Genomic DNA, 22,625 nt, shown 5'->3' on the forward strand with positions numbered 1-22,625 from the left:
ATCTAATTCTTTCACATGTGCATGTGACTTCAGAGATTCACAAGCTCGCAATCAACCCTGAAATCACAGACTCGAGTGTTATTCAAAGCAAGCTGCCCCCCAGGTTCCTGCTTTTTAAAGGAACTGCAGCTTCTAACGGGTTCAGTTTCCGTGCAGCGTTCTTTCCCGCCTTCTTGGAGTTGAGGCGAGGGATTAAACAATCAGCATTCTCTCGCCGTTCCCTCAACGTCAAAGTTTCTCTTTCGTCCTCTGTCCTTCCCTCTGCTCTGTTTCCTTTCACAGACCGTCGTTTCTCTGGGGTCTTTGCCCCGCTTCCTCCCTCTCTGCCTGCTAGCCCCTTTGATCCTTTCTTTTGAGCCCCTATTCCCAGAAGCTGCAGAAAATACCTTCTTTTCCCCCCTTTCACGTCACTTCCCTCCCCTCTCCCCTCTCCCTCTCTTCTCGGAGGTGAGTCCCCCCTCTAGAGGCGAGCGCTTTCTTAGCTCCGTCCTTCCAGACGGCGAGCGGAATTCAGAGAGAAAGAAGGGGGGAAAGAAAGGAGGAGAAAGAGACCCACAGCCAGGGGGGAGAGAGAGAGAGAGACAGAGAGGAAAAAAAAAAAAAGCCACCACTCCGGCCTTAGAGCGCGGAGGCCCGGGAGCGGCGTCGCCATGGCAACGGGCGCCGGCAGGAAGCGAGGGACGCGCGCGAGGGCGGGCGCGGGGAGGGGGCGGGCCGGGAGGGGTCGGCTGCCCCGGAAGCACCTCCCCGCAGCCCCCCCCGCCGGCCCGCGGGCCCCCGGCCTAGACCCCCCCCCCGACCCTCGCGACGGGGCAGGAAGTGACAGGCCCGCGCGAGCGCCCCCCCTCCACCCCCGGCCTGGCGGAGCCGCGGCGCGGCGGGCGGGACGGCGGGAGGGCGGGCGCGGAGCGGCGGCCGCGCCGGGCACCTCCCACCGCGCCTGGGCCCCCGCCCCTCCAGGAAGGGGAGGAGGCGGCGCGCCGCCGAGGCCGGCCGAGCGACCCCCCCTCCCCCGCCCTGAGGTGGACGCCCCCCGCGAGGACTCGGGTACGGAGCCGGGCGCGAAGGTAACCGGGCGGCCGCGGGCCGGGGAGGGGCCGCATCCCGGGGGCTCGGCGGCGCGGGGATGTTTCCTCAGCCACCTCGGTGTGTGCAACGCCCAGGTACCTCCCCCAGCCGCGCTCCTGCCTCCCGCTCTGCTGCGCTCTGCGGTGCTCCGGTGCTGCGCGTCCCGGTCTCCGTGCTTTGCGCTCGCTGTGCTCGGTGCTGTGTGTCCGTCACCTCGTTGCCTCTGGCCGCTCGTCTTCTCATTCATTCCTCCCTTCCCCGACTTCGGTCCTTAACCTCCGAGCATGCTGTCTGGTTGCGTCCCTGCTTCTCGCGCCCCGCCGGGCTCCCCAGGCTCCAGTCCCCTGACTTCTGTGCCCCTCCTGCTTGGCTCAACCCTCCTACTATTAGAATGTACATTTCCCTGCTTACCGAGTCCGTTCTCTCCCGGGCACGGCGCTGTACCCACCCCCTTCTCCCGGTGTGTTTGATTTCTCTTTTGGAACTGCGTTTTCATCACGGTTCTGCGTAGAGCAAGAACCCCTGGGAGTCTTGCCGAGGCACCCCCCCCTCCACCCCTGCTTCTCGCTCCATTCTTACTGCAACAGAGTTTTATACCCAGGGACGTGGACTTCTTCCAACACTTGACCCCATAGGCCCAGTACCGTATCCACCTCAGTGTTACTTTCTAGAACCCTCCCTTCGGTGTGCATCGACCCCAGTTGAATCCTTATACATCCACACCCAAATGGTGGTGGTACCTTTTAGGAGGGCCTTTCGCTCTTCTCCCTGTTTTTAATTTCTAACTCAGGTTGCCTCCTAAACTGTTTTTGTTGTCTTCACTTCCTAGACTTAATCTGGAACTCACAATGTGAATTTTAAAAATGAGTAGATTTGTGTGCCTTCGAGGTCTTTGATGGCAGTTTCCCCGATGGAAAGGCTTTAAATTGTCCCTTTTCTGTTTCACGATCTGGGGGAAACGAAGGGGTCGTTGAATTGATGAACATTTTTTTATACAAGCCTCTATTGCAAGTAACAGTCTGATGTCTCTGAGTCCAGCGAGCTAAGTCCAGTAATCTATACATACAACTGTGCCATGCTGCCTCTAATCCTTACCCACTTTTTTTCTTCACATGCTGATATTGAGGATTCATGGGTCTGTATCTGTTTAGTGCTTTGATATTTTGGCAAAAGATGTGGGGAGAAAGACTGAAGGTGAAGCTGATAAGATGTCTATACCTCTTTCATTATCCATGTGTGGAGTGACATCGGCTCTTCCTAAAATGGGTCGAGTTCTCTGGGGACAGTGATGCGGTGAGGTGATGCTGGGAAGAGAATTAGGAGAAATCTCAACTTTAACTGCCAAGGCTGAGAGTTTGACTTTTGTCTATATAGGTGTTTGCTTGTTTGGGATGCAGTCCTCAGATAAATCCTCTCATCTAATGAAACAAACAGAAATTGTGGTCAGAGATTAGCATTCTTAAATCACATAGTGATTTAGTGACCTGATATTTCTAGTCTGGTGTTTCAAAAGTAAAGAATATACAGTGTAAGTTTAGCAAAAGAAAGAAAAAATTAAGGAGGAAAAAATATTCATTTTATTGCCGCCTTAGAAGAATGTTTCTGTTTGCTTCTCCTGTTTCTTTTTCTTTTTTGACTCATGTATTCCTATTTATTTTTGCTAATTTTGATGTAGCTTCTAGAGGGTAAATTCTTACACATTAGTAAAGTTGAATCTTATTTTATTTGAGTCAGAATGTTACCTTTGTGGGAGTATGTAACATGTTCACTTTGTTACCTTTTTTGCTAATAGGGACACTGACGTTATATAAGGAGAAGTGACAAGCCTGAGGCTTTAATTAGTAGCTTGGCCTGTAGCCAGTCAGCTACTTTGGCTATGTGGTCAGTAGGCTAGCTCTTCTGTCCCCAGTATTTGGCCCCTTCATGACTTGTCCACTCTGTCTACCTCATCAGGATCCAGGGCTCTCCTCCAGAAAATGAGGCTAATGAACACTCAAAATGAATGACACTGCTTTAATGACAGTTTTTTTTTGTTTTGCTTTTTTTGTTTTTTGTTTTTGTTTTTTAGTTTGTTTGCTTTTTTTGTTTTGGGAAAAGACAAAGTAGTGTAAAGACTTGATACACAGAAAACCCTTGTTTCCACTACTATAAAATGGGGGCAATAATTCTATATAGCACTGTAAAAAAATAGTATGGGTGAAGGGTCTAGGCCAAGGAAAGGAGTCAACTAGAGCCTTCACAGGAAATGCTGTCCATTGTTACGATGACAATGGTATGATGGAAATAACAGTAGTTTTAAATGAGTCACTTTTAAACTGTTGGAAAGTGCTGGGGAATGTAAGGTGGCTTGTTATAGTCTGGTCACTTTATTTGTTGGTATCCAGGAGTAGGTGTGTCTAAGGTTCTTTCTTCTGAGACAGTGACTAGCTTGAAAAGGCGATGGAGTGAGGAAAACATGATTGTAAGAGCATGTTGCAGATTTGGGAGTTCTGATACCTCAGAGAAGGATTTGTAGATACTTTGTGGCCTTACTGGGTTTTGAATAATAATGATAATAATCTGAGGTGGCATTTTAGATCCGAGGTATAACTTTGCCCCTTTGCTGATTCCTGTCTAGGGCTTGAGTCAGAGCACCATCCTTGGGGACCCTGGAATACTATCATGGAGACTGAGAGCGAGCAGAACTCTAGCTCCACCAATGGGAGTTCCAGCTCTGGGGGCAGCTCTCGGCCCCAGATAGCACAGATGTCCCTGTATGAACGGCAAGCAGTGCAGGTGAGGCTCAGCAGAGGCCTGTGAGTATTGACTTGGGTTAAGCAAAGATGCCAGAAGATCACCATCCCCAGATTTTTCTGGAGTAGGAAAAGAATTGGCTTTCTTCCACTTCAGAATCTTAGCAGTTTACAAAATTAGAGCAAGTAAACCCGAAATGATGTTTGATTACTTTGTTTTGTTTTTAGCTATGTACCGAGTTCAAGGCAGTTTGGGCAACTTGGTGAGAATTTGAAATAAAAATACGGAAAAAGAGCCGGAAAGTGTGGTTCATTGATTCAACATGAAGTACTGTAAAGTTCACACACGAATAAATAAGGTTTAGTCTATTTAACTAGGTTTTAATTAACTATTTTTCTAAATTGTTTAAAAATATTTATTTGCTTATTTACTAGTGTGTGTGTGTGTGTGTGTGTGTGTGTGTGTGTGTGTGTGTGTTTATAGTGCTGGATATGTGGAAATCAGAGGACAACTTATGGGTTTTATTTCCACAGTTTATACAGTATATACAGTTCCAGTTGGCCCGTGAGCTTCTGGCCAGTTCAGTCTCCATCTACCATCTCATTTTAAGAGTGCTGGTAGCCAGATAATGGTGGCGCATGCCTTTAATCCCAGCACCTGGGAGACAGAGGCAGGTGGATCTCTGAGTTTGAGGACAGCCTGGTTTACAAAGCAAGTTCCAGGACAGCTAGAGCTACTCAGAGAAACCCTGTCTTGAAAAAAAAAAAAAAAAAAAAAAAACAACCAAGCCGAAAAAAAGAGTGCCGGGATTACAGATGTGCACCACTGCATCTGGCCTTTTGTTTTAAGTTGTCCTTGGGCTTGTGCTGTAAATGCTCTTTCCCACAGAGCCCTCTTTCCTGTTCTAGTAGTCAGGTTTTCAGTTTTGGGGCTTATGAGTTATTCTGACTAATAGAAATATCATGAACCTTTTTAGATATTTACTTTTGGACAAATAGCAAATCTCATGCTTTAAATATCCAGTTTGGAAGTGAAGCATTTTATTTAAAAGATTATGGTAGAACGGTTGTGATTATTAAAGAGTAAGAACATAGCAAAATCCAGTTGACACTAAAATGATCATTTTCATTTTTATAAATTAGCTGACAATTTTGCCTGGTAGAATTGTTCAGATGTCACTCCCACTTTTCTGTCATCTATCTGCAAAGGCTTAGGGAATCTATCTATCTAGACACCTACAGTGTATAGCTTTTTCCTTTAATGATTAGTGCACATTTATTTATTTGAGCTATGGCTTACTCTGTAACCCTGGTTGGCCTGGAACTCGCCATCTTCCTGCTTCACTCCTTTGAATGCATCTGTCACCATGTGCTGCTTTTTCCCTTATATTAATCAGTATCCCATTTATTTGCAGTTTGTCTAGGCCTCGCTGTTTATTTCCGGGACTCATTTTGGGAAGTAAAAGTTCATGTGCACTGGTTTGCTTTTCCTTGTATGTGAGGACAGACCATATAATCAGTTGTTTATCTTGTTTTAGATGGCTGTATAGACTACTGGATCCAACATAGTAACAATGAATTAGATACTGGTGGTGGTTCAGCCTCCATCTCCTTCCTGACTGCCTCTCTGGCAGTCACAGTGATGCACATGGGATCAGGAATGACTGGTCCTGATTCTGTACCCTGTCTTCTAGGCTCTGCAAGCCTTGCAGCGGCAGCCCAATGCAGCTCAGTATTTCCACCAGTTCATGCTCCAGCAGCAGCTCAGTAATGCCCAGTTGCACAGCCTGGCAGCCGTTCAGCAGGTGAGAGGTCAGCAGCCAGTTGGGACAGGAGGGAGAGGTCAGGCACTGAAGGTTTTAGGGTAGAGGAGCAGTCTGTATCTTACACCAAAGCCCGCCTTTGCCTCCTCTACTTATAGGAGAAAGGATGGTTCTTAGATTCTGCTGGGGTTGCAGTATGAACTGTGGGAGACTTTTAGCTGGAATGGTTGTGTTGTAGACCTGCTCTGTCTAATATGCTAGCTACCAGCCATATTAGCTATTGGGTACTTGAAATGTGGCTAGTTCAAGTTCACTATAAGATGATAGAAGACTTTGATTGACAAAAGAAGGTGAGATACCTTAATAACTTCTATACTAGTTTATGTTGAGATGATAATATTTGGGGCAGAGATGGATCCTTGAGGTAAAAGCATGTACCTTAGATGTGTGAAACTCTGGGTTTAATCCTATCTCCCTATCCTTCCCCAGATGATAATATTTATTCTGTATGTATTGTATTAAATAAGTTACTGAAATTTATATTATCCCACTTAATACTTTTTAAATATGCAGAGTAGGAACTTATGCGGCTCATTTGATGTTGTATTGGACAGCTCTGCATTAGATGCGTCAGTGACTCATGACATAACTTGAAGGCGGAGTTCTTCCATTTTACAGAGAGTGAAAGAGGGAGCGGGTTGACTGCCCACTGCCCTGAGGTTATGGGGCAGGCTTATATGGTTGTCTGAGGTTGCCAGGATAATGTTGTACTTTTCCCTTACTCCAGTGTAGAGTCTGTGTGTTCTTACCTGAAATCTCTGTTTTGTGCTTTGAATTAATACTAGAAGACAGAGAGACACAGCCTTTTCATTGTTTCTGTTACGCTTCCCTTTAACAGGCCACGATTGCTGCCAGTCGTCAGGCTAGCTCTCCAAACAGCAGCACTGCACAGCAGCAGACCGCTACCACCCAGGCCTCGGTGAGTGCTGTCTCTCCTTGAGGGCAGGCAGTGTCTGTCCAAGTCTGCTCTGATTAGACTTTGCAGATGATCTGAGAAGGCTTATCGTGTCATCAGTGACTATTTATTGCTCTTATTGGCAATAAAAGAACAGGGAACCTGTTTGAATCTGTGTAGGAGTCTTTGTTTTCAGACAGGCTTTCCTTAGCTAGTCCGTGCTGCCTTGTATTTACAGTGATCCTCCTGCCTCTCCCTCCTGAGTGCTGGGATTATAGGCATGGACTACTGTGTATGGCTTGTTATGTAGGAGTCTTTAAATGGGTAAACCTAAAGAAGGAAGGAGAAAATCTTAGGGGAGAAGAGATAGCAAACGAAAAGTTGCTTTTTTCAGAGAGAAAGAAAATCTGTCCATTTCCTTCCTTTGTCAAGTGTTGACAGTGGTGGTTGTGGGCTTTCTTTTTGATTGTTGTCTTTTTGCTCTGGTAATACTCCAGAATGTCTAGGATGACAGCTTTGGATAGGAAGTTATTATTTATTTCCCCTGACTTCATGAAAGTATCACCCTGTCCTTGATTGTGCCACTCTGAAGTTGTCTGTTTTGTATATTCGATTTCTCCTCAAACCCTTAGTCCTGGTTCCTTTATGTACTGTACAGATCAATCTGGCGACCACATCAGCTGCCCAGCTCATCAGCCGATCCCAGAGTGTGAGCTCTCCCAGTGCTACCACCTTGACCCAGTCTGTGTTACTGGGGAACACCACTTCCCCACCCCTTAACCAGTCCCAGGCCCAGATGTATCTGCGGGTAAGTCATGCCATAGCGACAACAGTCCTAGGGCATAGTTCATATTTTGTCTTCCCTGGCAAAGAGTGAATGTATTTTATATATTTACTTTTGTGGTGTTAGGGAGGGAATCCAGGGCCTCATGCATACTAGGCAAGTGCTCTGTCCCTGGGCGATACCCTTAGCCTGAAAGCTGTTTTATTTAATTCTGGTCATCCACATGTTGAAAGACAAGCTGATCTACTCCCTGTGCCTTACGTAGGCTAGAAAAGATGCTTTTAGATAACACTGAGATCCTCTGCTGGAGGATGTGGACTTGACATTTGATAAATCAGTGTTAGATGAGTCTAGCCTTTAAATGTGCAACTTGGCTACACACATTCTAAGTATCTCTCAGCTTACCTATTTCTGTATAGATCTATGTGTCTAAAAATCCTTGTCTGAATGTCTTTGATGTTTGACTCTTCGTTATCATTCTGTAGTCTTCTGCACATCCTATGTTTTCTTCTGGATGATTCATCACGTTTGAGAATGAGAGGTTCTTGGGTTGGTGTGGAAAGGGGCAGGCTCAGTTGTTTAATATCTACTGTTTATTTTGTCCTGTGGTCCTTTCCTTCCATTTCTTCTGTCTTCTCTTTCTTCTCTTTCCTCTCCTTCCTCCTCTCCTCGCCAGCCACAGCTGGGAAACCTATTGCAGGTTAACCGGACCTTGGGCCGGAATGTGCCTCTAGCCTCCCAACTCATCCTGATGCCTAATGGGGCAGTGGCTGCAGTCCAGCAGGAGGTGCCACCCGCTCAGTCTCCGGGAGTTCATGCAGATGCAGATCAGGTCAGTGGCAACCACTTACTGTGGAGAAGCCCGGGAGCATGAAGGGATGACTATAGGCCAGGCCCCACACTCGGCCCCTTTATTGATTTTTATAATTCCTTCTTTGTGTGTTTTGGCTTCCCTTTCCTCAACTCCTATAAATCCCTTAAAACTTGTGAGCTGATTTGAGCAAAAGAAGTAAGTAGAATTTCCTAAGACCATCCCTGTGGAACTGGAAGTCTTAGAACACAAGTTGATTTTTTCTGGGCATTGTTTTGTCCTCTGTAGCTTAGTTTTGTTGAGTCTTGAGTCCCTCATAGAAATGTCCCCCACAGTTAGGGTTGTAGAGTTAGATGTGAACTAGCCCTGGCTGAGTTGCTGGTAGGCCATTTGGATCCTTTTGTTCTTAACTTACTATAGTTCTCAGCTTTCAGTCTCCTGTCCCTGTTCATGTTCTCAGTAAAGTCTTTCTTCCATTTACTTTTTGTGACTTTTCGAAAAATACACATGTATTTTCATTTTTAGCACATGGACAAGTGATAGGGGATATATGTTTCTCTTATTGGTTGATGAATAAAACACTGGTTGGCTAGGCAGGAAATATAGATGGGGCTACAAGAGGAAGGAGGAGGATAGAGAGGGGCAGAGAGAGACGCCATGTAGCCGAGGAGTAGCAGGTCTGGGCCCTTGTCTGGTAAGATAAGAAAGACCACATGGAAATACTTAGATTAATAGAAATGGGTTAATAATTAAACAGAGCTAGCCAATAAAAAAGCCCTAGCCATTGGCCCACAGTTTTATAATTAGTATGTCTCTGTGTGTTTATTTGGGGCAAATCAGCTGTGGGACCAGGCTGAAAAGAAACTCTTAACAACAGACAAGTTGTAAACTAGGGCCTTATAATGGTTGTCTTGTTTTTCTAGATAAATATATTGTGTTGGATATATGTTTAGAGCTTTGGAGGATTCAAAGAGATAAGTCAACTCTTTAAAGAGCTTGGGGGACAGCAGTGTCTACGAGATTGGAGGCTGTCCTGAAACTAGCTCTTGTAGACCAGGCTGGTCTTGAACTCACAGAGATCAGCCTGCCTCTGCCTCCCGAGTGCTGGGACTAAAGGTGTGTGCCACCACCACTTGGCAACACCCTGGTTTTAAGGACTGATTGTTACTTTTCGGGATACTTGAGTAGAGTCTTGCAAAGTAAGTGGGTAGTAGTGACAGCAGGACTCTGAGGTAGCTCTGTGGTAGAGCTTTTGCCTGTCATGCACATTGGATTGGATCTCCAGTTTTATAAAAAACAGTGTAAATAAGACAATGGGCCTAATATTAGAAGATGCCATTATTAGGAAGGAGACTAAAGCCAAGGAAAGGAGGTTGTAGTTAACTTTGTGTAGATAACTTCATAATAGCAGAGACCATTATTGGCTATTGGACAGTAGATGAACACAATAAGAAAAATACTTCAGAAAGAAGGGGCAAGAGCCTGGGAAGGGGAACTGCTAAAAGACTATTGGGGTCATCTAGTTATAAGATACCTTTGCAGGCTCTTGCAGCAGAGGAAGGCAAAGAGGAGACTGGCTGTGCTTTCGTAGCAGTTCTTTACTCATCCATCCATCCTTCCACCCACCCAGTCACCCTCCCTCCATTCATCAGCTGACACTGAGTATGAGTATAGTGGCTAGAATGTGCACACAGTGTTTGGGTCAGGTTGCAGCTCTGCATTTAACTATAGCACCTTGAGCAAGTGGTCAAATGTCTTTGTCCTGTGGTCTCTTCATCTGTACTGTAGAGTATACCCAACGCACGGTGTGTTGTGAGGACTAATTGAGTTGATTGTAAGTGCTTGTATCATATGTGGACTTAATGTTTAAGATTGTTAACTATTGTTAGTTAACTATTATCAGTCATTCTGTAGTCTTGAATGCTTAGGAAAGTCATGATATTTACATTTATGGAGATTATCAACCTTTAAAGTACTAGCTATTAAACAGTTACCTGAGTGGTACAATAATTGCTTCATTAGCAAGAATAAGGTGTTCTAAGAATAAAGAAAGGTACATTAGTATAGGATGGGCTAGAAGTCAAGGAGGTGACATTTAAAATGGGCTCTATAGATGTTAGCCAGATATGGCTCTAAGGAGATGTTGACTGCCTGGAAAACATGATGTAAAGATCCTGAGGGCAGAAGAGTTGGTTTGTCCACTGGATTATAAAATGGTCGATTTTCTAGGAGGACTACACTATTGGGAGGAACCTCATCTCACACGATTTTGGGGCTGCTTAGGGCTTCAGGCCTTGTATCAAGAGTAATGGGAAGCTAGAGAAAGACCTTAAGCATGAAAGTGACAGGGACTGTATCCTTTTTTTTCTTCTTCTTTAAAGGCTTTGTTGAATGTGTTAATAGGAAAAGAATAATTTAGGAGAAAGATGGTGTTAGTGTGCAGAGCAATGAAGATGGCCAGGAATGAATGGGTTTGAGATTAAGAGGCGCTATTGAAGGTGAGCTGACTCAGTGTGGGGGACGTGAAGGAGGCGCCTGCCAGGCGTGAGGTCGCAAACAGCATTGTCGAGCTGTTGGTACTGCATATGAGATGAAGACTGGAGAAATGCAGTTGGGTTGAAGTTCAGCTTTGGACATGCCAAACTGGAGATGCTTTTGAGACGTGTGAGATACCAAGACAGCAGCTCTGTGTATGCTGCTTGAGTTTAGGAGAGCTACCCTGGAGCTAAGCATGTGAAAATGGTAGACATAGATGATGCATCTATTGAAGTTAAGGAAATGTTTAAAATTGTTTAGGAAGAGCATATGGGCTGAAGAGAAGAATGTTTAGTAGAACTCTGAAGGTTCCTAAGGGATGAGCCCTTAGGAAATGTGAAGGTGATGGATGGGCTGACGGGAAGCAGGGAAGAACATCTGAGAGGGGGAAAGTCTGCACTGTGGAGTATCCTGAAGACAAAGGAACAGGATAGTGCAAGATGGGTGGATATGGGTGTAGGGGGTGGGGCCACTCATTTCTTGTCAGTATAAAAGAGGAAAACAAGGGTGATTTGTTAATTTAGAGGGAGAGCTACTTCAGAGGGGTTGGGGGATTGAACTTGAAGGCGAATTGAGTCTGAAGCATGTGTGATGATGCACAGACTATTTAGTGGAGGGTTGGAGAGGAGGGAAAGGAGGGTGACGCTGGGGGAGGGGGCACAGACAGGGAGAGGGGCACAGGCAGCTCACACAGCCAGGGGTGACTGATAGAGCCGAGAATAAGAGAGAGCTGATATGCTGAGCTTTCCAGAAAAGCAGGAGAGCAAGGGTCCAGAGCAGAGGATTGCCCATTGTTAGGAGGAAGGGAAGGGTAATGCTGGTAAATGCATAGAGGTAGAGCCCATGAACCTGGTTTTCACTTTGTCTTCAGAGAAGGTGGTTCTGAAGTGTAGGGAGAGTAGGAAACTGTGGAATGGTCATTGTGGAAGGGAAGCTGTGTAATTGCTCTAGTTCTCACTCTTGATGGGGTTGCAGGCACCTCTGCAAAACTGGTCTTCTCTCCCATTGTTCTGGATCCAAGTTCTTCACTTCACTTGGGTGTACTATGCTTCTAAATCCTCTTCATGTTTCTATCAAGATGACTTTAAAACAACAACAGAGGCTCACCCTGGACCTGAGGTTCATATTCACAACCCTTGTTGAAACAGTAAAGCAGGCTGGCAGTAGTGGTGCACGCCATTAATCCCAACACCCGGGAGGCAGAGGCAGGTGGGTCTCTGTGAGTTTGAGGCCAGCTTTGTCTACAGAGTGAGTTCCAGGACTACACAGAGAAACCCTGATCCAAAAACCAAAACAAAAAACCACCCAGTCACATTGTGCTCACTTGAATTCCAGTGATGGTGAGATAGAAACAGATGGCTCCTTGGCTGTCTGTCTAGTTAGTCTAGTCCAATAGGTGAGTTCCAGGACAGCGAGAGCTATTATTTCAGAAAAGGTAGTGCCTGAGGAGTTGCATATGGATGCTTTTGATCTGCATATGGATGTGTACACATGTCTGTCTGTGTCCCCACACATGAGCAGCTGCACATACATGAATACTCACATGCACAAAGAAGGCAAGGAAGGTTCTATTCGTAACTTACAAAATTTGATCATCTCTAATGATATGGGTTAGCATCGTCTCCTCCCATGGCTCGCTTTTTAAAAATAGCAGTTTTAAATAAAGTTATTTATTTCTGTACATGTATACCTGCCTGAGTTTATGTGTAGCATGTGGGACCTGCAGAGACTGTTGGAGCTCTTACAACTAGAGTTAGAGGAGGGTATGAACCACCATATGGGTTTTGGGAGCAGAATTTGGGGGGGGGTCCTCTGCAAGGTCAGTAAGTACCCTTAGTTTTCTGAACCATATCTCTAGCCTCTTACTCAGCTATTTTTAATAGAAGTAGGAAGCAGGCTAGGGGTATAGCTCAGTGGTGGAGTGCTTGCCTTGAATGTGAAAGATGCCCTGGGTTGAATCCCTAGTGCTTCAAACCAAAAACATAATGTATTGAGAGCAGTTTTTCACTATGTCTAGAACTGCCCTTACCCATGGTATTGAGTATATTACTGATTTCTAGCATCATTCTTCCCTTGGTCCCTTTTAATATAGCATCATTACCTCTTTACAAATTTCTAAAATTTACTTTGAAAAGTACTTTTCATGGGAAATTGAAATATGTGCACAAAATTGAATCTGTGTTTTTACCACTGAATTTCAACAATTACCAATATGTGGCCATTCTGTTCAGGCTCTTGCCTTCTGACCATGGATTAATTTGAAGTAGACTCTAGATACCATGTTTTTAGATGTATACATGTGTACTGTATATAACAGTATGTGATATATGACAATATCTAAATAGCAATATGTAATATATTGTTATATATTTTGCATATGACATGTTTTTTATTTGTATTTAAAGAAACTTGGCTATATGAAATCTTTTTGAGAATACAGTTTTGAGCTTTGAGACAGAATCTTGCTATGTTGGCTAGAGCAGCCTCAAATACTGGTCTTGTTTTCCTCTTGCCTCAGCCTCAGCAACATGGATAACAGCAGCCTGTCTCTGCACCTGCCTGAGAATGTTCTCTTCACAGTACATTACCAAGATACATGCATCTATCAGTCATTATTTGAGATTCTAATTTTTATATAATATTCTGCCCTTCTTCTGTGGATGGCAGTTTGGGTTGTTACCCAAACTATTGTTTGGGTAACAATACCCAGCTATTGTTACTCTTCATGGTCCATCCTGCTGCCTGGCCGTTTCTATTGTGGAATTCCAGTGTGTGTGTCCAAACATGTGAAAATCATCATTAGGATATGATGGAAACTTTTTCCTCAAAATATTTACAAAGAAATGGCTTCAGCTATAGATTTTATCATGTTTATTCTGATTATTATTAAGATGAATTGTGATAGTATTCTGATTGGTAGAATCAACTGGGTAGTTATTTTTCTCTCCTTCTCTGTTCGTGCCCAACTGTGTTACATTTTAGGACTGTTAACAGTAAACAAGACAGATTAAATTTGCTGTTTGTAAGTTACAATTCAGATGGTTAATTTCAGATGGTTAACACTGGAGGCTCTTAGTGACCAAGCATAGCTCCAACTACCTTTATTGTTTTTTATTTTTCTGCTCCCTGTAACTCAACACAATGAAATGTTTGTATTAAAACATGATGTTATTTTTTGATTCTGTGGCCTTGCAGATGCTTTTAGAAATGCTTTAGGTCCTTCCCTTCGCTGTCTCCCCTCTGAGCCTTGGGACAAACATCCTCTGTTTAGGAATCTTTGGTCTCCCAGTTGGAGTTATTTTCGTCCTCTGTACTCCTATAAACTTGGTTTATAGTTGTATATATATTGCTGTGTTATACTTGCTGATTTTCTACTCTAACAGAAACCATGCAGCAAGAGCATATAATTCTCACGTTTCCACTGTCCAAGGCAGTACACGGAGTATAGTGTCGGTATTTGGTAGATTCTGAGTGAATATGAGTAAAGAGAATGTCAGAGACATATTTTGAAGGAATACATGTTGAAATTTGGTGATAAACTTGATAGTGAATGACAGAGACTGAAGATTCAGATGTGTGTACAAAGCTCTTTGGGAGACTGGAAGGACTTAAGTATATTGATGTGGAAGTCAGGTGGGCTGTGGAGGATTATAGTGTAGTGTGTGCCTGTGAGTCAGTCACAGAGATATACACACCCTATATGCTATCTTCCAGGTGCAGAACTTGGCAGTGAGGAACCAGCAGGCCTCGGCTCAAGGACCCCAGATGCCAGGCTCTACTCAGAAGGCCATTCCTCCTGGAGCTTCTCCTGTTTCTGGACTCTCCCAGGCTTCTAGCCAGGCCCTAGCTGTGGCACAGGCATCTTCTGGGGCCTCAGGGCAGTCACTCAACCTTAGTCAAGCTGGGGGAGGCAGTGGGAATAGCCTCCCAGGCTCCATGGGTCCAGGTGGAGGTGGCCAGGCACCTGGGGGCTTGGGTCAGTTGTCTTCAGGATTGGGCGGTGGAAGCTGTCCCAGGAAGGGCACAGGAGTGGTGCAGCCCTTACCCCCAGCTCAAACAGTGACTGTGAGCCAGGGCAGCCAAACAGAGGCAGAAAGTGCAGCAGCCAAGAAGGCAGAAGCAGATGGGAGTGGCCAGCAGAATGTGGGCATGAACCTGACACGGACGGCCACACCTGCCCCCAGCCAGACGCTTATTAGCTCAGGTAAGGCGTCAATGCCATTAATCTCTCAGAAGTAATTTAGACCCCCCCCCCCACTTTTAAAAAACTCTTGGCCATGGAATGGCAGAAGGAAAGAGAATCTTGTTAGTCTTGAACTTGCTACCTCAGTGACAGATGAAGATCTTACCAGTTTCTTCCAGACAGCAAACTGCTTAGAAAGCACTTTGCATATGTTCATAGGGGCCCAGAGTTTTCAGTTTATTCTATTCATTTCACTGAATTCTGATGGAATTAACCAATGTGCTAGAGACACATCTTCGAAAGGCAGATTCCCTGTTCTCATGTTAACTTATAGTGGAGCATAAAGGATACATTTTCTTTTCTTTTTAGTGGGTAGTCCAAGCAGCTATAGTGTAATACTAAAGGCTATGCAAGACCAGCACGAGGAGCTATGGTTTAGTGTGTGTGGCTGACTTATGATTTGTATTAATGGTAAGGACAAATGGGAATTAATAATACCAATAACCCTAGTTTGTACTTGCTTTCAGACTGGGTCAAATAGAGCCAATGGCTATACTTGGTAATGTTGGTTCTTGTCTTTGTTTCCATTGCCTTAATCATTTGATATATTTGGATAATTTCATCACAAAAACTACCATATTAGATGCTTAGATACCTTAGCCTTTCTGTCCCAAAGTGCTTTCAGATCACATGCTTTGTGTGTTTTGGACAGTCTGATAATGTGCAGGGCGGAGACTGTCACCTCCAGTGTGCAGCAAAGGAAATAGTAGTCAGAGCCTGTGTCTGCTTCCTTAAGACTGTGGATGGTTATCTAATGTGATGAGCTTTAAAAATGGAGGCATTTGTAAGGACGTTGATACTTTAACTATGGGTATTTCTTCTTTCCATGAATATTAAATACATCTTATGTATCAAACACTGGAGTCAGTTCTAGGGATGTCAAGATTAGTAAAATAACAGATTCAGTCTTGAGGTAATGAAGGAGAGGGGGTCAGCCATTCTTTGTTCGCTACCGAGTGGTAGGATGGTTATAGCAAAGAAAAAAGAACTGACTTAAGGGACCCCTCCTTCCTTCCATCTCCTCCTTCCCTGTGTGTGTGTGTGTGTGTGTGTGTGTGGTATTGCTTAGGGTTGAATCTAGGCCTTAAACATGCCAAGGCAAGCTTCTAACAGAACTACACCCTAGTCCTGTCCTTCTTTTTAATTTGTATTTTGAGAAACAGGTCACTAAATTGCTCAGGCAGGCTCTGAACTTGCCTGATTCTCCTGAGCTTCCAGGCTGTGCCCTTGAGATCTTTGTCCTGGAGGTAGTCAGTAATGTCTAACTCAGTGGAAAGAGTGTGAATCTCGTGCTGTTCAAGTTCCATGAAGGCTAGACTTCCTTCCATTCACTGTCTGATTCCCAGATGATGAGATTTGCACTCATTGACTGCAACATTGGTTTTAATGGAGAAGGATTATCGTTTTCTGTTCTTTTCCTCTTTGTTGCATTCTGGCTTGTTTCACACACAGCCACGTACACACAGATCCAGCCCCATTCACTGATTCAGCAGCAGCAGCAGATCCACCTCCAGCAGAAGCAAGTAGTGATCCAGCAGCAGATTGCCATCCACCACCAGCAGCAGTTCCAGCACCGCCAGTCCCAGCTGCTCCACACAGCTACACACCTCCAGTTGGCCCAGCAACAGCAGCAGCAGCAGCAGCAACAGCAGCAGCAGCAGCAGCAGCAGCAACAAGCAACAACCCTCACTGCCCCTCAGACACCCCAGGTCCCCCCTACTCAGCAGGTCCCACCTTCCCAGTCCCAACAGCAAGCTCAGACCCTGGTGGTCCAACCCATGCTTCAGTCTTCACCCCTGTCTCTTCCACCTGACCCAACCCCCAAACCACCCATCCCCATTCAGTCCAAACCACCTGTAGCACCCATCAAACCTCCTCAACTAGGAGCTGCTAAGATGTCAGCTACCCAGCAACCACCACCACATATCCCTGTGCAAGTTGTGGGTACTCGGCAGCCAGGTACAGCCCAGGCACAGGCTTTGGGATTAGCACAGCTGGCAGCTGCTGTACCTACTTCCCGGGGAATGCCAGGGGCAGTCCAGCCTGGCCAAGCCCATCTGGCCTCCTCACCACCTTCATCACAGGCTTCTGGGGCACTCCAGGAGTGTTCTCCTGCATTGGCCCCTGGGATGACCCTTGCTCCTGTGCAGGGAACAGCACATGTGGTAAAGGGTGGGCCGACAGCCTCCTCCCCTGTGGTGGCCCAAGTCCCTGCTGCTTTCTACATGCAGTCTGTGCACCTGCCGGTGAGTGATGTCTGATCATTTTGAAGATATTCCTAGCTGAGTGGGCTTGGGACTGAGTGGAAATAGAACTTAATTGACTAAGTGAATGAAGAGTTGAGAAGGCAAATGGTGGCATGTATGTGCTCTTTTTTAAAAGAGATTTTTATATATGTTTATATATGTTAGATATGTTTATATAAACATATGTAAATATATATAAAATGTCAATTTCAAATTCCTAAATTCATTACTAAAGCCTGAGGGTTTTATATGTATATTAGTTAGCTCAAGAGTGCCTTAACCAAGTCTGTCTTTGTAAAGCCATCAGTTATTACTTGACAATGAGTCTTTCAATCCCAAGTCAGGATGAAGTGATGTCTTTCTTGTCCTGATGCAGAAGTTACACTAATTGGGGATGACCAAGAGGTTTAGTGTATTCAAAGGAAGTAAGCAACTTTGAGCATCTGGAACTAAGAATATCCTCCAGAAGTATGCAATTACAGTTTTCCTTTCACTCCTGGATCTTAGCTACTTTCTTGTTGGTTCATCTTACAGGGTAAACCCCAGACATTGGCTGTGAAACGAAAAGCTGAGTCTGAGGAGGAGAGAGATGACAGCTCCACATTGGGTTCTATGCTTCCTGCAAAGGCATCCCCAGCATCAGAGAGCCCAAAGGTAATGGAGGAGAAGAACAATGTTGGAGGTGAGTGACCAACGTCTATAACAGAAATGTCCCCAGCGAGCTAAAAGATAAATAAATCCAGTTCAGTAGGAAATGGGCCTGAACTTGATGAGCAGTAAATTGATAGAGAAACATGGGCTCATGGTGAATGATCGAAGATGAGCATGTTGTGGGAGATGAAGCTGCCTTGGGAATAGGGAGTCATAGCTGTTCCTTAAGGTGTGTGTGATTTTTTTTTTTTTTTTTTCAGAGAAAGCTGAACCAATGGCCAGTTTGAATGCTAATCCTCCAAGCAGTGACTTAGTAGCCTTGGCCCCTACCCCATCAGCACCACCTCCTACTCTAGCCTTGATGTCCAGACAGATGGGTGACTCAAAACCCCCACAGGCCATTGTGAAGCCACAGATCCTCACACACATCATTGAAGGCTTTGTTATCCAGGAGGGAGCAGAGCCTTTCCCGGTGAGGGCTTCAAGTGGGTCTGGGAGGGGACAGAGAGAACATCTTAGTTGTTTCTTTTCAGATTCCTCTAAAAACAGAAAACACAGAACTGTTTAGAGAATGGTTCATTATACTGCTTATGTAGTTACAGGGGAGGGAAGGAATGCAGAAAGTGAGAACACTGGGGCCAGAAGGCAGGAAGATTGCTTTCAAAACTATAGTGTTTAGTTAAGTACACTAGGTGGCTGCATAATGAAGGAAACCAGGACCAAACCTGGTCATCTTGATTCCTCTTACATTCCTTGCACTTTTGTGGATGAAAGGACTCAATAGGAGGGAGTAAGTGTAAGAATCTATTCTTAAGTGACTTAGATGGAAGAAGCCAGTTAGAGACAGATCCTGGGCTGAAGAGATAGATGCCTCAGCAGTAGACCCCGAGGTGCATTCCCAGCACCCATGTCACACAGCTTACAACCACTTATACTAAATCCAGTTCTTGAGTATCCGACTTTGGTTACCTCATGTGTATGCACATGAGCGTGCACACACACACACACACACACACACACACACACACACACACACACACACACCTCTGGCTGGGTGTGCTGGCATACACTTTTGAGCCCTTAGGTAGCAGAAGAGCAGGTAGATCTCTTGAGTTCAAGGCTAGCCCAGTCTACATAGCAACTTCTAGGATAGCCAGGGCTATACAATGAGACTCTGCCCCAACTCCCCCACCCCCTTAAAAAAAATCTTAAGAGAAAAAGATGTAAGAGATCCCCTGTGAGCCAGATTTGGCCTTCAACTCAGAGCTCGTCTGGCAGGGACCTGGGAAATGTCATGCAAGGCTGTAGACGGGCAAAAAGGAACTAGGCTACCTTAACTGGTCTTTGTCTGGGACAGGTGGGATGTTCTCAGTTATTGAAGGAATCTGAGAAGCCACTGCAGGCTGGCCTTCCGACAGGGCTGAATGAGAGTCAGTCAGGTGGCCCACTGGGCGGAGACAGCCCCTCTGTAGGTAAGTATTAGATGCTCAATGGAGATGTTTGGTGGGGTGGGGATTGATCCCAGCTGAGGCACATGTTATGCAAGAGTTCTAGTGAGCTACAGCCCTGGATTTCATTCTTTTCAGACAAGATATCACCATGTAGCCCAGGCTGGCCTTTAACTTCAGACCCTCCTGCATCTAGGGATTATAGGCTTGGGTCAGCACACTTACGTGGTCTTTGTGCATCTAAAGTAGGAATTTAGGTAAAGTCTGCCTTGCACAGACGTGGTCTGCTGAGCGTGTGGAACCATACAGAAAGCACTGTTAAAGTTTTGCCTGTGCTTTTGTAAGTCTTTGTGGAAGAAGGGTGTTGTATCTTTCTATATATTGGTCAGTTCTTCTTCCATATTCAGAACAGAGTCCTGTCAGAAATCTGAGTTGAGCCTGAAAAAAATGATTGACATTTGAAAAAAATAGCTGACATGGAAATGATCTGACTTAAGGTTAAGAAGATTTTAAATCTCACCTCTCTCCGAGTCTTGCCCTGCACCTACGCAGGTCTCTGACTTGCTGCGATGTAGCCCAGGCTCACTCTTGTTCACCTCCCTGCCTCAGTTTCCCTGTGCTTATAGGCCTGTACTCTTATGCCAGACCATACTCTTCTTGAGGGACAAGTCTTTGGGTGTGTAGGTCTTTGCAGAAAACCCTAAAGAGAATTAGTATCCAGCTCTGAGCCTAAAGTAATTGTGGGGCAGCAGAGACTTTTCTTAACTCAAGAATGCCTTGCTTTTCAGAGTTAGATAAGAAAGCAAATCTCCTAAAGTGTGAGTACTGTGGGAAGTACGCCCCAGAAGAGCAGTTTCGAGGCTCTAAGAGGTTTTGCTCCATGACATGTGCAAAGAGGTATGCCGGGCCCCAGCCAGCTAACCCTCATTGGATTTCCCATTGAATGTTCTGTCCCTTTTCCTAACGGTGCTTTATCCCTCTTTGTTTTCATTCTGTTCCCAAGTCAACTCTTTTTTATTTTATTTATTTATTTTTTTTCTTTTGGTTTTTCGAGACAGGGTTTCTCTATGTAGCTTTGGAGCCTATCCTGGCACTCGCTCTGGAGACCAGGCTGGCCTCGAACTCACAGAGATCCGCCTGCCTCTGCTCCCGAGTGCTGGGATTAAAGGCGTGCGTCACCAACGCCCAGCCCCCAAATCAACTCTTAAAATACCAGTTCATACTTATGAAAGGGCAGTGTGTCGTTTTCACAGCACCGTGATGTCTTATATATACACTGACCTGTAGGTACAATGTGAGCTGTAGCCACCAGTTCCGCTTGAAGAGGAAAAAAATGAAAGAGTTTCAGGAAGCCAGTTATGCCCGTGTTCGGAGGCGTGGAGCCCGTCGCAGCTCTTCTGACATTGCTCGTGCCAAGATCCAGGGCAAACGCCATCGGGTGAGCTGCTGTCACAGAGCTAGCTAGCCATGAAGGCCCCTTCTTCCCTAGGAGGGCCCTTCCTTTGCCTAGGTGAAAGCACTGGGTACAGAACTCTAGTTTGGCACTATGTTGATCCATATTGTAAGAGAATGTCCTATCTTCTTTCTTCTGACTACAAGTTTATACATCCATGTAATAAATTCTACCCTGTACTTGAGATAATTCAGGGGAAAACCAAAGAAATGATACAGTTCATATTTGAACGATGCTTTAGAGTAGGTTTTGTGTATCTGCAAATGAAGTCCAGCTTTAGTTCACCTGTTATGACAAAGTTCTCCTGTCTAGCCCAGGATAGTTGGGGAGGGAGAAGGAACTCATGACGCTAGTCTTAGCTGGCTGCACCATTTTGCTGTCTCTTCTAAAGGGCCAAGAGGACTCTAGCCGAGGCTCGGATAATTCCAGTTATGATGAAGCACTCTCCCCAACATCTCCTGGGCCACTGTCAGTAAGATCTGGACATGGAGAACGTGACCTAGGAAACACCATCACAGCTCCACCCACACCAGAATTACATGGCATCAATCCTGTGTTCCTGTCCAGTAATCCCAGCCGATGGAGTGTAGAGGAGGTCTACGAGTTCATTGCTTCTTTGCAAGGTACTGGGAGCCTCTTCAGCTGATCTAGGCCCACATTTCCTCTAGGCCATCCCACAAGGGCGCCTGACTGACCTGTCAGCAGCTAGCCTTGTGTCTGGCAGCACAGAGGCTCTTTGGTAATTATTCTGGTTGCTTTCCTACAGTGTACTTCATTAATTTCCTTCTGGGCCAACACCATTAATTACAGTGTCTGCGTTTTTTGTTTGTTTGTTTGTTTGTTTTTTTGCTATTTGTTTCTCACGTGTTCCCATCTTTTCCTTTTAGGCTGCCAAGAGATTGCTGAAGAGTTTCGTTCCCAGGAGATTGATGGACAGGCCCTTTTATTACTTAAAGAAGAACATCTTATGAGTGCCATGAACATCAAATTAGGTCCTGCCCTCAAGATCTGTGCCAAGATCAATGTCCTCAAGGAGACCTAATGTGGCTGTCTGCACAGATCAGCCTAACGAACATGCCCCAATCAACCTGGGGCCAGCAGACTTTGCAGGGACCAGCGAGCTGTTCCTCTTATGTGACCCCCTATGGGGGGGGTATGGAGACAGAAGTGGAAGAATTGGTTGCTGGTGCTACATGGTGGCAGCTTTGCCATTTTCTCTGGGTTTCACCTTAAAACACAACGCGCACGCGGACACACACACACACACACACACACACACAAAACCATTCTCACTATTCACACCTACCCTAATCCAGTTTTCAAGCAGGCAGACTAGACACTAGGACAGCTCAACCTTATCCCCGAGTGGAGTGACTAGCCAGGGCCTCACTTCTCCAAGAGGAAGAATGTCTTGTATGGTAAGGCAAGGAAATGGGTGACATGTAGGTTTCCCTCCCCATGGGAGAGGTCAGTTTTCCTAGCTTGTGTGACACAAGTAGAAAAACCTGATACTCTCCTTCTCTGGATTGTCTCATTGTAGCTGTAGCTCAGTTTTCTGTTATCATTTTCTACCCTTAGTACTGAATATTTCTTCCTGCATCCATGGCAGGGTCACCAGCCAGTGTAGACACTTGGTTGGTATCTGATTTGCTGCAGGGACTAAAGGTGTTTGACACACGTGTGGCTGTTGTCATTATTTCTGCATCTCCGCTCCCTTCTGATTTGTTATCTTCAACCCTTTCTTTTCTGTCCCAACTCTGCTCTTTCCTATAGCTTTACAAAACAGGAGTGTGTGGGGCTAAGGTCAGGATTGTAAGCACCTGCCTTAGGCACTATTCCTTATACAACAAACAAAATATTAAATATTTTTTCTTCCTCAGTAAAAGGCTGAAAGTTGGTCTCCATTGTCTTATTTCATTCCACTCTTTAATTCTCC

The 22,625-nt window shown here is 45.2% G+C and overlaps 1 protein-coding gene across 6 annotated transcripts; it reads left to right on the forward strand.

Annotated features, from left to right (window-relative positions):
• Nucleotides 1-425: 425 nt before the first annotated feature.
• On the forward strand, nt 426-22,589 carry Phc1 (polyhomeotic homolog 1). Of its 6 annotated transcripts, none has more exons than XM_035448498.1 (15): nt 426-447; nt 3,686-3,843; nt 5,495-5,605; nt 6,462-6,542; nt 7,177-7,326; nt 7,979-8,134; nt 14,363-14,852; nt 16,344-17,137; nt 17,672-17,819; nt 18,049-18,260; nt 19,146-19,260; nt 20,025-20,133; nt 20,524-20,674; nt 21,081-21,312; nt 21,577-22,589. In XM_035448498.1, exons 2-15 carry the CDS (start codon nt 3,730-3,732, stop codon nt 21,729-21,731), a joined length of 3,018 nt encoding a protein of 1,005 aa, XP_035304389.1. In that variant the 5' UTR covers nt 426-447; nt 3,686-3,729; the 3' UTR covers nt 21,732-22,589. The 6 variants fall into 6 exon arrangements, with proteins under 6 accessions (XP_035304389.1, XP_027285164.1, XP_027285165.1 ...); XM_027429363.2 differs by lacking the exon at nt 426-447 and adding an exon at nt 932-1,067; XM_027429364.2 differs by lacking the exon at nt 426-447 and adding an exon at nt 942-1,047.
• The last annotated feature ends 36 nt before the right edge of the window (nt 22,590-22,625 follow it).

This window comes from Cricetulus griseus, chromosome 8, assembly GCF_003668045.3.
Source record: "Cricetulus griseus strain 17A/GY chromosome 8, alternate assembly CriGri-PICRH-1.0, whole genome shotgun sequence".
In the NCBI taxonomy this organism is placed as follows: domain Eukaryota; kingdom Metazoa; phylum Chordata; class Mammalia; order Rodentia; family Cricetidae; genus Cricetulus; species Cricetulus griseus.